Here is a 15292-nt window from a genome sequence, read left to right as displayed (position 1 = left end):
TGGAGGGCTGTGTAACGAGGTCTGCTGTGTGTGGTGTAGTTGGAGGGCTGTGTAACGAGGTCTGCTGTATGTGGTGTAGTTGGAGGAGGTGGTTGGAGGGCTGTGTAACGAGGTCAGCTGTATGTGGTGAAGTTGGAGGAGGAGGTGGTTGGAGGTCTGTGTAACGAGGTCAGCTGTATGTGGTGAAGTTGGAGGAGGAGGTGGTTGGAGGTCTGTGTAACGAGGTCAGCTGTATGTGGTGTAGTTGGAGGAAGAGGTGGTTGGAGGTCTGTGTAACGAGGTCAGCTGTATGTGGTGAAGTTGGAGGAGGAGGTGGTTGGAGGTCTGTGTAACGAGGTCTGCTGTATGTGGTGTAGTTGGAAGAGGAGGTGGTTGGAGGTCTGTGTAACGAGGTCAGCTATATGTGGTGTAGTTGGAGGGCTGTTTAACTAGGTCTGCTGTATGTGGTGTAGTTGGAGGAGGAGGTGGTTGGAGGGCTGTGCAACGAGGTCTGCTGTATGTGGTGTTGTTGGAGGTCTGTGTAACGAGGTCAGCTGTATGTGGTGTAGTTGGAGGAGGAGGTGGTTGGAGGGCTGTGAAACGAGGTCTGCTGTATGTGGTGTAGTTGGAGGAGGAGGTGGTTGGAGGGCTGTGAAACGAGGTCTGCTGTATGTGGTGTAGTTGGAAGAGGAGGTGGTTGGAGGGCTGTGAAACGAGGTCTGCTGTATGTGGTGTAGTTGGAGGAGGAGGTGGTTGGAGGGCTGTGTAACGAGGTCTGCTGTATGTGATGTAGTTGGAGGTCTGTGTAACGAGGTCTGCTGTATGTTGTGTAGTTGGAGGAGGAGGTGGTTGGAGGTCTGTGAAACGGGATCAGCTATATGTGGTGTAGTTGGAGGGCTGTTTAACTAGGTCTGCTGTATGTGGTGTAGTTGGAGGAGGAGGTGGTTGGAGGGCTGTGAAACGAGGTCTGCTGTATGTGGTGTAGTTGGAGGAGGAGGTGGTTGGAGGGCTGTGAAACGAGGTCTGCTGTATGTGGTGTAGTTGGAGGAGGAGGTGGTTGGAGGGCTGTGTAACGAGGTCTGCTGTATGTGATGTAGTTGGAGGTCTGTGTAACGAGGTCTGCTGTATGTGGTGTAGTTGGAGTAGGAGGTGGTTGGAGGGCTGTGTAACGAGGTCTGCTGTATGTGATGTAGTTGGAGGTCTGTGTAACGAGGTCTGCTGTATGTGGTGTAGTTGGAGGAGGAGGTGGTTGGAGGGCTGTGTAACGAGGTCTGCTGTATGTGATGTAGTTGGAGGACGGGGTGTGTATTCTATAGGGAGGAGGACGTATCTGTTGTGCAGGGTAGAGGAGAGTGGAGAAGGGAAACCTACAGTCTCTCTGCTCTGCTGTGAGTAAGTCTGTGTGGGGAGGCCTGCATGCCTGTCTGTGTTTGTTGTGCAGCTCAGCTCTGGCACACTCCTCTCAGCCCACCAGCCAGAGAAAGAGCACCAAGTTCTTATTTAGCAGAGGAATAGCAGCTCTGCTTAGCAACCACATCGGCCCTCCAATCACAGGCCTACTGTATGGAGGAGACTCCACCCTGTGTGTGTGTGTGTGTGTGTGTGTGTGTTTGTGTGTGTGTGTGTGCGTGCATGAGTGCGTGTGTGCGTGTGTGTGTGTGTGTGTGTGTGCATGTGTGTGTGTACTTTGAGAGAACTCTGAATGCTGCCTGGGACACACACTCAGTTAAAAAACATATTTCATGCAAACCAGACTTTCTAACCTAGTGATTACAGAATAGTGTTGGTTGCTAACAGATGCTTTCCTCTCCGTCTTGGGTTGTTTGTATTCTGAACTGAACCTGCAATCTGTTCCAATTAATCCTGAAAGAAATGATGTATATCCTGGAGAGCAAGGAAGTAGTAAATCCTTAAAACATTCACTACTTTTACAATTCAGTGACTGTAGCCTACAATTTGCACCAGCTACAACTGAAAAGATTGCATGATTTGTGAGCATTTAAATCCATAATTTGGAACAAATGCAGTCTGAACATTGAGCAGTCTTTTTGATTTAGCTACATGAGCTAATCCTCCTGATAGTTTTGGGGGTGGTTGGTGGGCGGAACGTAGGCGAGAGCAGCATGTCGATTTGTCATATGGCACCAGCAGGACCTGCTCTGTTCTGGCTGGAGCAACATTACTGTAGCACTGGTCTGATAGATCAACAAACACAGACTAGTACTGCAGGTCAGTACAAAGGCAAACCAAGATGGACATAATAAATAAATACAAAATGATACTGTCTGTGGCTTCAAAAAGTGTAGAAAGAAACGCAGCAAGCAAGTCTGGAAGACATATTCTCATATTTCTATTTCCTGTTCTCTAATAATCAAATAATGAAAATTCCAGACAAAGTTAGCAGTAACTAAGTTAGCAGTGACTAAGTTAGCAGCAACTAAGTTAGCAGTAACTAAGTTAGTAGTAACTAAGTTAGCAGTAATTAAGTTAGCATTAACTAAGTTAGTAGTAACTAAGTTAGCAGTAACTAAGTTAGCATGAGGTGGAGAGGAACATTACAGTTTCCTTGTCTGAAGAGGTCAAACTTAGACACTAGACTCAGACCCATCACTCAGACCCCCAAAGAGCCGTCCAGATGTTAGTTTCATCCAAACCGAGTCAGTGCATTCTAGGAGTGTTCCAGGATTAAAACCTCCTCCTCCCCAGCAGCAGCTTAGTCCTCCTATCCTCCCAGCAGCAGGTGCAGGCTCCAGGATTTTCGCTATCCACACAGATGGAGCAGAGTCTTAATCATGTATCTCATAATCACGAGGCTATCGCAGATGAACTGATGATCATAAAATAACACCAAACCCCATCCAGGCATCTGTTCTCAGCAAGACTACAGTCACAGCCACAGCTAATCTCCTCCTCCTCTCCACATCCTCTCCTCACTAATCTCCTCCTCCTTTCCACCTATAATCTCCTCCTGTCCACCTCCTTCTCTTCACTAATCTCATCCTCCTCTCCACCTCCTTCTTCTCAATAATCTCCTCCTCTCCACCTCCTTCTCCTCACTAATCTCCTCCTCTCCACCTCCTTCTCCTCACTAATCTCCTCCTCTCCACCTCCTTCTCCTCACTAATCTCCTCCTCTCCACCTCTTTCTCATCACTAATCTCCTCCTCTCCACCTCCTTCTCTTCACTAATCTCCACCTCCTTCTCCTCACTAATCTTCTCCTCTCCACCTCCTTCTCCTCACTTATCTCCTCCTCTCCACCTCCTTCTCCTCACTAATCTCCTCCTCTCCACCTCCTTCTCTTCACTAATCTCCACCTCCTTCTCCTCACTAATCTCCTCCTCTCCACCTCCTTCTCCTCACTTATCTCCTCCTCTCCACCTCCTTCTCCTCACTTATCTCCTCCTCTCTACCCCCTTCTCCTCACTAATCTCCTCCTCCTCTCCACCTCCTTCTCCTCACTAATCTCCTCCTCCTCTCCACCTCCTTCTCCTCACTAATCTCCTCCTCTCCACCTCCTTCTCCTCATTAATCTCCTCCTCTCCACCTCCATCTCCTCACTAATCTCCTCCTCCTCTCCACCTCCTTCTCCTCACTAATCTCCTCCTCCTCCCCCTTCTCCTCATTAATCTCTTCCTCTCCACCTCTTTCTCCTCACTAATCTCCTCCTCTCCAGCTCCTTCTCCTCACTTATCTCCTCCACTCCTTCTTCTTCTCCTCACTAATCTCCTCCTCCTCTCCACCTCCTTCTCCTCACTAATCTCCTCCTCCTCTCCAACTCCTTCTCCTCACTAATCTCCTCCTCTCCACCTCCTTCTCCTCACTAATCTCCTCTTCCTCTCCACCTCCTTCTCACTAATCTCCTCCTCCTCACTAATCTCCTCCTCCTCTCCTTCTCCTCACAAATCTCCTCCTCTCCACCTCCTCCTTGCTAATCTCCCCCTCCTTCTCCTCACTATTCTCCTCCTCCTCTCCACCTCCTCCTCACTAATCTCCTTCTCTGACTGTCTACTGTTAAACACCACCTTTAAAGAATGTAAACCACATCAACAAACCCTGTACCATCTATTTGTCATAGGTTATGAATAATGGTATGAGGTCTACTTGAAGCTGTACTTTCAGGTTAGTGTGCATGCTTTTGAAGCAGACAGACAGTGACCAGTCAGTGGCGACTGGCTGCCCTACATGGAACAGGATGCCATTGATACAGACAGACACAGCAAAGTGCTCAGTCATAGGTTTCCCACCCTGGGAGAGGCTGTGAGTTAGAGACATTTTACCCACGCACCACCCAAAGAAACAAGACATTAACAAAAAGGAATGGCTGCACTTAACAGCCACTGAAAGGCAGGGCTCTGGAACAAAGGAGGTGGCTGGTCTTTACCACACATCACCCATGACAGAGCTCCAGCTGACGTCCTTTTAACAGGGGGTCAGCCTTTGGAGAATGGAGGGCGAGACCCCAGTGAGCTCCTCTGTGAGCTCCTCACACCCCTCTTACTGACACACTGCCTCTCACTCTCCTTCAATCACATATAATACGAGATGATGCACTTCTCTAGTTATCCATGTTTCGAAAAGGGTTTACAGACGAGGCAATTGAACAGACTCAGAGCTCCTTATATAGAATCCTACCAACAAAACTCTGGGCTGGATGCATTATCCACTGAAATATGTGTTTGCTTAGGGACTAGTGGTTTAGTATGGTTTAGGTTGAACTGGAGGCAGAGGTTGGAGATGCTGGGTCTGAGTTTGGCTTGGCTGGTCCGTTTAGGGTAGGTGCTGGTCAGTGAGGAAGTGTGTGTTGGGTCAGTGCTGGTCAGACAGGGGTGACTGAGGGCCGGGCCAGGGGCAGGGGGGATGAACTATGTGTGGTCTCAGGGCTTCCCAGAGGTTATAGCAGACAGATAGGTGCGGAAATGAGCCGGCAGTGAGCTCATTTGAATCACCCAGCCCAGCTGATCCAGGCATAATTACATGCCCACTCACATACTGCACACATTATTCTATTGTGTTAATATTTCCTATTTTTTCTGCTTATTTGGATTATTTTTGTACTTTTTAACTCTGCATTGTTGGGAAAGGGCTCGTAAAGTAAGCCTTCGGGAAAGTCTACACCTGTCGTATTCAGCAAATGTGACAAATAACGTTTGATTTGATTTGTCTTGCTAGCCATAAGTTACACAGAGCAATACCTAAGCACACAGATGTAGGGCTTTACACGCACAATAAACACACACCGTCCCTCTCCATCTCAGAGTACAGTACTCAGTTTACTGGTTTGGTCCCAGGTTTGAGGCTCATTTGATGAACAGAACAATGGGATGAGAAATTGCATAAATTGTCCTCACATGAACAAGGCTAATATCCATTCCATTAAGGATGGACTACATGGGTCTCCAGAGTCCGCTTCTACACTCATACACAAGACTGACGTTATTGCTCTTACTTGTTAAGCTTATTCTAAGAAATATTGGACAATGAGGGAGGGAAACATATTTTAGTCATTCCTGACAAAAGCATATTTTATGTACTTCCCCTAAATAGAAGAACAGGTGAAATTCATATTTCAGAAAATCAATCAATATCATTTTTTATACCTTTGATATTTGGTTATTTATTTGAATTGTGGGGTTTCATAAGGTCATTTGTTTGTGTTGTATGCTGGTGTACTTGGTTCCTGTATTATAGATACTGTGGTACTATGTGTTTTTGTATTTGCGTGGTTGCTAGGCTAGTTCGGAATAATATTTGTTATTTGTATTTATTTATTTGCTGGGTCTCTCTGTCCTTTATCAGACAGCCATCTGGCCAGTGGACTGGACACAAGGACATCTGATTGGACGCTGTAAAAAGAGTGGGGGTGAGTGGGGTCAGTCTCTGTGGATAGAGGTCAGGTGTCACAGCTCTTTAACAACACATGTTAAGACCTTGCTCCACTGGGTCCGCATCTCTTCAATGAGAGTCTACAGCCTGTTTTCTTCCATCCCCATCTTTACATTAGGCAACGGCTAAATAACCAAATGCAGGATTCAATTTAAAACAGACACAACGGACTTCTAACAGGGGCGTACTGGCCATCTGGCATTTCGGGCAAATGCCAGATGGGCTGGTCCATTTTTAGCCCAGTTGGCCTGTCTAACTGTTTTTTTTAGCAGAGTGTGGGGGCATCAAGGGGGGGGGGTTGGGCCGGTGTGTTAGAAATGTGTCACGACTTCCGTCGAAGTCGGTCCCTCTCCTTGTTCGGGCGGTGTTCGGCGGTCGATATCACCGACCTTCTAGCCATCACTAATCCATTTTTCATTTTCTATTGGTTTTGTCTTGTCTTCCTTCACACCCGGTTCCAATCTCATCATTACATGTTGTGTATTTAACCCTCTGTTTCCCCTCATGTCCTTGTTTGGTTGTATGTATTGTGCAAGTCATGTGTTGGTGTGCGATGGGTTTTGTACCCACTTTTATAATTTTTTGTATATTTTGGTTTTTGGAGTTTTATGAGCACTTATTAAACGACCCCGTTTATACCAAGTTCGTTCTCCTGCGCCTGACTTCCCTGCAACCAACACACACCCATTACAAAATGCCAGGGACGATTTCTGGTCCCAGTCCGCCCCTGACCTCTGGTGTCATCAACCCTCTTCCCTGTCAGCTTTGTACTCGAACAATGATATCCAACTATAATGCTGTCTCTAGCTATGTAGAAACCCTGTTCAACTTGTTCTACAGAACTTTGGAAATGTTTATCATTTAATTACCTATTATCTCAATATACTTTCTCTTTTTATTGAAAGAAAGTACTCAAAAATAGCGAAAAGGTCATTTTCAACTGAACCTAGTTTACAGAGCTCTGTGTACAGAAGTGTAACTGAATGCCCAAACAGACAGACATGATCCTGGATGAGGTCTGACCCAACACACACCCTGACATTAGTGTGGGTCTGAGGTCGGTTGATAACATTGTTTTTTTTATGGGTAAGCGAGCCAGGGCTGGCTGCTAGCGACCCTGTCAGTCCTGCCTCTCAGCAGCTTCCCCTGTCAGAGTGATGTATGAGAGCACTGGTGTGCAGCTCCCCAAGGACCAGGCCTGGCTGTCTGCTAACTGGGACAATCCTGACTGTGAACCAAGGCAGGCAGACACACACCACAACCCCACACCACCCTATGCCCCCTGAAGCAGAGACCTCACAGTTTTGAAAATATGAAACACACTGACCATATATCATGTCATGATGACTACAGTTAGGACAGCAGCGGTAAGCAACAGGTGGTGGAGATTTTGCCACACAGACATTTTTTCTTTAGGTCCAAGCCACTGTGAGGTTCTGGATGTCAATTTCTTATGTGGAAATGACACAGATTATGTAATTGTATTATTAAATGTGCATTAACTGTGAGATTTTGAAAACTGTAGAGGGCACAATGTTACTGTGTCTCAAAAGAGAGACATTGGAAGCCGTTTTACAAGCACTTTAGAAATTGAGAATATACACTACCGTTCAAAAGTTTGGGGTCACTTAGAAATGTCCTTGTTTTTGAAAGAAAAACACATTTGAAAGAAAAACACATTTGTCCATTAAAATAACATCAAATTGAGTGTAGATATTGTTAATGTTGTAAATGACTATAGTAGCGGGAAACGGCAGATTTTTTATTGGAATATCTACATAGGCGTACAGAGGCCCATTATCAGCAACCATCACTCCTGTGTTCTAATGTCACGTTGTGTTAAAAGGCTAATTGATCATTAGAAAACCCTTTTGTGATTATGTTAGCACAGCTGAAACTGTTGTCCTGATTAAAGAAGCAATAAAACTGGCCTTTTTTAAACTAGTTGAGTATCTGGAGCATCAGCATTTGTGGGTTCGATTACAGGCTCACAAAGAACTGTCTTCTGAGACTCGTCAGTCTATTCCTGTTCTGAGAAATGAAGGCTATTCCATGGGAGAAATTACCAAGAAACTGAAGATCCCGTAAAGCGTTGTGTACTACTCCCTTCACAGAACTTCGCAAACTGGCTCTAACCAGAATAGAAAGAGGAGTGGGAGGCCCCGGTGCACAACTGAGCAAGAGGACAAGTACATTACAGTGTCTAGTTTGAGAAACAGACGTCTTGCAAGTCCTCAACTGGCAGCTTCATTAAATAGTACCCGCAAAACACCAGTCTCAACGTCAACAGTGAAGAGGCGACTCCGGGATGCTGGCCTTCTAAGCAGAGTTGCAAAGAAAAAGACATATCTCAGACTGACCAATAAAAATGGAATATTAAGATGGGCGAAAGAACACAGACACTGGACAGAGGAACTCTGCCTAGGAGGCCAGCAGCCCGGAGTCGCTTCTTCACTGTTGACGTTGAGACTCACGATTATGCATTCTTGTCTCTTCCATAGCAGGCTTAAAAAAAACACAGACTGGTAGATGCATAATGGATTATGGTCATTGTAGTTAATTATCATGTTTTATGCACTAACCTATGTAGAATATTGGCCTGTTGGAAACGACAACTCCCTACTACATCGCACAGTTATTTATCTCTAGAGAAACTGTGCAATATGCGCATTGAGCTCAGTGGAGAAAAAAAACGCAATTTATTTAAAATATTTGAACTGACGTCATTCAATTAGTTGTTAAAAACTGAAAAATAATCTATATTTCGGTTAATCGCTCAGAACTAATATTCAACCAAGCCTCTCTTGGTCGAGGTAGACCTCCATTCATTTCTAATAATACATACAAATTCCCAAATTTCCTGTGTAGGAATGATAATGAAATGTAAAGTCACTGAGAGGAATATTGAAGAGATAGCCTGTCTCCTGTTCAGAGTGTAGTTACACCACAGTGAAACAGTGTCCAGTCATTAGCTAAGTCCCACTCAACAGCTGTTGTGAGCTGAGGGAAACAGCCACCATGTCTCCCTGTCCTTTGTCCACTCTGAACATCTGTGAGCCTCGCGTGGAGCCAGGCAGCACAGCCATAGACCTCAGGCAAATGTTCACCCTGAAAACCTTCCACCACCCTGCATTCAATGGGCTCAAGTTCGCACGCACGCACGCACACACACTTACACATAACCTATCCTGATCTAACACACATTGTGATAACTCATTGTTCATTAAACTCTTATCCCCTAACCCACCTTGTGGCCCAATAATGGGTTCCCCAGTCCCCCTCCCTTCTCTGACACTAATAAAAACGGTCATATGAAGATGCCCTTGGGTTACCCTATGGGGAATCCAAGGAGAGTGGGGTGAAGGACCACTCAGGGTGTGAAAGTTTGAGCTTCTTTTGTTTTCAAAGGAACATTTTAAAACAACCTTTTCAATGTGAATTTAAACCAATGTACCTGCACTGCAAAAAGGCAGAGAGGAAAAGATTTGAAATAAATCATGCGTGTGTGTGTGTGTGTGTGTGTGTGTGTATGCATGTATGAATGTGTGTTGAGTGAGTGAGTGTGAGTGAGTGAGTGAGTGAGTGAGTGAGTGAGTGAGTGAGTGAGACCAATAGAACAGGGCAGGGGAAGGGGCCATCATATACAGGTTGGTCATCCCTACTGTACATTGTCAGTTGCAAATGTAACAGTGATGGAATGACTCAATAGTGTGGGCTAAATGGCATGCAATAAGATATCATATTCAGATATCCTTAGTTGTTCTTAACACGCAACTGTGTAATAGGGCCATTATTTCAAAACACTACCATTGATTAATGAATAACAACACATTAACCAATAGGTTATCACAAATTATAAACTGGGTGGTTCAAGCCCTGAATGCTGATTGGCTGACATCCGTGGTATATCAGACCTTATACCACCAGTATGACAAAACAGTTATTTTAATGCTCTAATTACATTGGTAGATGGTGCACACCCAGAATAATAGTTTGTGTGGAGGTGCTGACTAATGGCAAATAAACTATAAACTATCAAAATAAAGAAAGTTGGATGCCGAAACATTGGTAAATACCCATTAAATTGCCTGGAGATTATACATGGAGTGGGCCACTTTCTTTCTTTTGATAATTACATTGTTTACCAGTTTATAATAGCAATAAGGCACCTTGAGGGTTTGTGGTATATGGCCAATATACCAGGCTAAGGGCTGTATCCAAGCACTCCGCGTTGCATCATACCGAAAGAACAGCCCTTAGCCGTGGTATATGGGCCATTTACCACACCTCCTCGAGCCTTATTGCTTAATTATACAACGGGTGGGTCTAATCCTGAATGCTGACGGGTTGCTTCTAAGGCATTATCACTTAATTAAGTGTTAATGTATGTCATCAAATATGTTCAAATGTTTTTTAAACACAAACTTTAAAAAAAAACTTGAACAGACTTACACGGCATGATTTATTTGAGAACTTGTTCACGAAGTCAAATTTGCCCTTCATTTCTTTGAGGTTCTGATCCAGGACAGCCTTCTCTTCTTTCCACGTATAGTCCGGGTCCAGGAGAACATAGACCCGCCAGTTAGCCGAGTCGAACCCCCAGTGAACTGTCCGGTTCTCTAGTCTTTTGTGACTATGGACCACAAACTTGTGAGTGGGGTACATGAGTCTGCAGTCCATGCATTGGATACAGGCGGCATTGGGACTGGTATACAGTTCTGGGACAAATAACCCCTTACACCTACCAAAACATTCGTGGTATACTTTGAAGCTTTTTTCCGTCCTCTCCAACTCTAGGGAGCCAGACAGCTCTTTGTTGCAGTGAGGAGGGTAGATACCACAGTAAATGAGGGCATTGCAGAGGCGCTCAGCATCCGTCTGGGTGATCAGTCCGCATGATGGGGCAGAGAAGGGCAGGATGCCCACGACTTTGAGGATCTCCAGCTGGTCCGCAGTGCACCGGGAGCAGTAGATATGCAGGTCGTCGCACACCGAGTTGATCTGCTGAAGCGAGAAATCCCGCAGGACACTGTTGAGAATCTGCGGCAGACACAGCCGTTTCTCGCCGCCGACCACGAAACAAGAAATTGTCTCGCGCTCCAGGACAGTTTCGCACCTTTCGATGGAGCGGTCGGATGGAATGAACAACGGCCCCGATAAAACCTGGGGTGTCAGGGGAGGCATGGCCAGCATCAGTTCAGCTGTTTTTCCATCTTTGTTGAAGAGAATTTCCTGGTGCCACCGAGCGGAGAACGCCGCCGGTCCACCAAGGGAGCTCCTGGAACTCAAATGAAACTGCTTCAGAGTTTGCTGAAGTCCGGGATGAGGCTGAAAGCTTGATGGAGCCTCCATGTTTTTGCCACTAGAGAAGTGAGTTCAAATGTACGCGACCTATTTTAATCAGTTGTCTTCAAAATCCACCAAAAGAGCATTTCCATGTCACTAGAGAATGTCACCACCGGCCCATCTGTTAAAAAATGAGGATACGACAGTATTGAGTTGAAATACTCGTAACTCTCCCGTCCACAGATAAGATAAATCCGTCGGACCACTCACATAAGAGCGTCAAAACGATACAATGTTTATCTTCTCCAAAGCAGTCTCTGGTTGCAATGTCTAGTCTGCACGATATGATCCTCAAACATGCCAAGTCTGAGCAGTCTGGCGTTCTCTCTCTCTCCCTCTCTCTCCCTCTCTCTCTCTCTCTCTCTCTCTCTCTCTCTCTCTCTCCCTCCCTCTCTCTCTTTCTCTCTCTCTCTCTCTCTCTCTCTCTCTCTCTCTCTCTCTCTCTTTCTCTCTCTCTCTCTCTCTCTCTCTCTCTCTCTCTCTCCCTCTCTCTCTCTCTGTTTGTTTGTGTCTGGTTCAGTCATTGAATCCCGGCCAGGAATGTGACTGACTCCCCGGGCTGGCTGTTCCCTGAACGAGTTGTCCCTCCCCCTCATACCATGGCAGCTGCAACAGCAGCCACAAAAAACCTAGTAGACTGGAAAGTAAGGGTGGAGTCGGACCTCAATGGGGAGAATACATTAATCTCAATTGAAACTATTAAAACTAGTTCAAAGGAGCCTTTATAATGCATGAATGTATCCATGGCAGTGTTCATAAATATATGTGTGATACCACAGTCTTGGTGTCAGTGGTATCTACACTGAGTGTACTAAACATTAAGAGCACTTGCTCTTTCCATGACATACACTGACCAGATGAATCCAGGTGAAAGCTATGCTCCCTTATTGATGTCACTTGTTAAATCCACTTCAATCAGTGTAGATGAAGGGGAGGAGACAGGTTAAAGAAGGATTTTTTAGCCTTGAGATAATTGAGACATGGATTGTGTATGTGCCGTTCAGAGGGTGAATGGGCAAGACAAAAGATGGAAGTATCTTTGAACGAGGAATGGTAGTAGGTGCCAGGTGCGCAGGTTTTTGTTAAGAACTGCAATGCTGCTGGGTTTTTCATGTAGAGTCCACGCCCCAATGAATTGAGGCTGTTCTGAGGGCAAAGGGGGGACACATATATTTTGTTGCTGTTGCTTAAATGAAATTTTCTTGCTGGCTCTCTTTTTTGATTATTGACCTGTGGAACACTCTCCATGTATCTACAATTATATATATACATTTGATCAGTAAGAAGTGGGCTTTTCAGGTTTTTTATCTCACAAGACTTAGATTAGACTCAGATTAGTAATGGGGGTTAGTTGTAACAGGGTTATTTGTATTGCAGTGTACCTAAAATGATATTGTATTTTATATGGTAGTTAAGACACATTCACATAATGATATCAAATTTCAAAGTGCTGTTATTGTGAAGTGGAAACGTCTAGGAGCAACAACGGCTCAGCCGCGAAGTGGTAGGCCACACAAACTCACTGAATGGGACCGCCGAGTGCTGAAGCTCATAGCGCTTAGCACGTAAAAATGATCTGTCCTCTGTTACAACACTCACTACTGAGTTCTAAACTGCCTCTGGAAGCAACGTCAGCACAAGAACTGTTCATTGTAGGGAGCTTCATGAACTGGGTTTCCATGGTCGAGCAGCCGCACACAAGCCTAAGATCATCATGCACAATGCCAAGCGTCGGCTGGAGTGGTGTAAAGCTCGCCGCTATTGGACAATGAAGCAGTGGAAACGAGTTCTCTCGAGTGATGAATCACGCTTCATCATCTGGCAGTCTGATGGACGAATCTGGGTTTGGCGGATGCCAGGAGAACGCTACCTGCCCCAATGCATAGTGCCAACTGTAACGTTTGGTGGAGGAGGAATAATGGTCTGGGGCTGTTTTTCATGGTTCGGGCCCCTTAGTTCCAGTGAAGAGAAATCTTAATGCCAACATACAGCATACATTCTATACGTTTCTGTGCTTCCAACTTTGTGGCAACAGTTTGGGGAAGGCCCTTTCCTGTTTCAGCATGACAATGCCCCCATACACAAAGCCAGGTTCATACAGAAATAGTTTGTTGAGATCGGTGTGGAAGAATCACCCAACATCGGTGCCCGACCTCACTAATGCTCTTACGGCTGAATGGAAGCAAATCCCACAGCAATGTTCCAATACTCGCTAATGTAGGAACATTGCCTTTACGTTTCAAACATGCTGTAACACTGACATACGGATTGAATAGAGCCCTAAAATAGTATTTTCATAAATAAGCAAAAGGAAAAAAGTGTTCCATTTAGCCCCAGTCTCCCCGAGCCCAAACATGACCCTAGCCCAAACATGACCCTAGCCCAAACATGTCCCTAGCCCAAACATGACCCTAGCCCAAACATGACCCTAGCCCAAACATGACCCGAGCCCAAACATGACCCTAGCCCAAACATGACCCGAGCCCAAACATGACCCGAGCCCAAACATGACCCGAGCCCAAACATGATCTTACAACGTTTTCCCCCCGCAATGCTAAACATAAATAAGTACATTTAGTTATCAAACCCTGATCTCCAAATTAATACTACACAAAATATTAGTATTATTATGAAATTGTTTAATAGTCACATTAGGTTAAATTATTTCAATTGTGTATTTTAGTAGCTTACAGACAACCGCAATTATAGCAAATCCTAGCAGGTAACACTTTAAAATAACGTTCATGAATATGCCATTATGAATGCTTAGAAATGTTGATAAATGGTTATACATGTTCAATACTTATGATGAATTGTAATTCTTATCAGCTAAGGCCTATAAATGCTTCAACTATTAATAAGTATTTCATTATTTGTAAACATGTAGGCCTATTAACATGTATAATGCCTAGTTTATTAACGGTTATTTGTCAAAGTTATAATAAAGTGTTACCCAAATATTTCTATGGTCAGCTGTCAAAAGTCTTTAATAGTCTACTATTTTACAGGCAGAACGACATAACAGAATAAGTTGAATATTCGATGAATCATTTGTAGATATAGCCATGAAAAGTAGGACCTCATTGTGCTTTTGGAAAAACATGTACTACAAGTTAGTGTTCACCATAGGTTCATGTAGGTTAATGTGAACTCCTGAAATCAATAGGAAGCTATGATTAGCGTCCTATGCTGAATTATTTGGTGCAGAAAATATACATTTCCTTAACACTTCAGATAAGATTTGTGTTACCAGTTCATTACGCCAATTATTTAGCAACAGAAACATTTTACTCCAATTGGAAAAACTTTTGCAACAAAAACTAGCGTTTCAATGGTCAAACTCAAGTAGGTCCCTCCCCGTTACGTTCTGCTTGCTTCCGTTTAGTTTTTGAACGGTAAAACAGTTACCGTTGGAAGACAGAATGAGTACACACCAGGACGATGTTCAGTAACCAAATGTTGAACGTTACAGATATGCAACGAATGGAGCCGCGTCGATTCTTTATTATACGGCAGAGACATGTTTGTTCCTCATAGCGTATTACTATCTGAACATTCCAAAACGTTGGGTCTTGCTGAACGCACCCCAGTTTGATGACAAAAGATTTTGTGGATTTTTTCCCTTTGTGACGCTCTACACAATATATAACCAGGGGGTATTCACTAAACCGATGTTTTGCAACAGAAAACGTTTACTCCAAACGGAAAAAGCTTTGCAACGAAAACGATCGTTTCTATTATAAACATGCACGTAGTTCCTGGGCTATTACATTCCGTTTGGGTTTTAAATGGTCTCCGTTGCAAGACGTAATGAATCCATTCCCTGGGTTCAGTTTCCTCGGTTTGACGGCATGGTCAGGAATAAACCTGCAACCCAGTCCTTCACTTTATGTGGGTTCATTAAAATACCACTAGAGGGTGCTAAAATATAATTTAATAAGAGCCGGAAAAATAGGAAGCCATAGGAATTTATGGCAATGTAAAAAAAAAAGAAGACAATCTTACTATATAACCGTAGGCTAAAGAACATTCTGGGCAACATATTGTTTGTTTACACATGTAACATGAATTAATGTGAGAAGG

General features: G+C 44.4%; 1 protein-coding gene across 1 annotated transcript in view; it reads right to left on the bottom strand.

Moving 5' to 3' along the window:
• The window catches only part of LOC115143430 (ski oncogene-like), a 64927-nt gene extending 53209 nt beyond the window's left edge, over nucleotides 1–11718 (bottom strand). Inside the window, exon 1 of the mRNA XM_029683858.2 lies at nucleotides 10316–11718. Coding sequence (XP_029539718.1) covers nucleotides 10316–11215 — 900 coding nt within the window. The 5' untranslated portion in view covers nucleotides 11216–11718. The remainder of the gene's footprint in view (nucleotides 1–10315) is intronic.
• Between the last annotated feature and the right edge of the window lie 3574 nt (nucleotides 11719–15292).

This window comes from Oncorhynchus nerka, linkage group LG15 (assembly GCF_034236695.1).
Source record: "Oncorhynchus nerka isolate Pitt River linkage group LG15, Oner_Uvic_2.0, whole genome shotgun sequence".
NCBI classification, from domain to species: Eukaryota; Metazoa; Chordata; class Actinopteri; order Salmoniformes; family Salmonidae; genus Oncorhynchus; species Oncorhynchus nerka.
The sequence above is the reverse complement of the archived record's forward strand: the minus strand, read 5'-3'. Positions and strand labels throughout refer to the sequence as shown.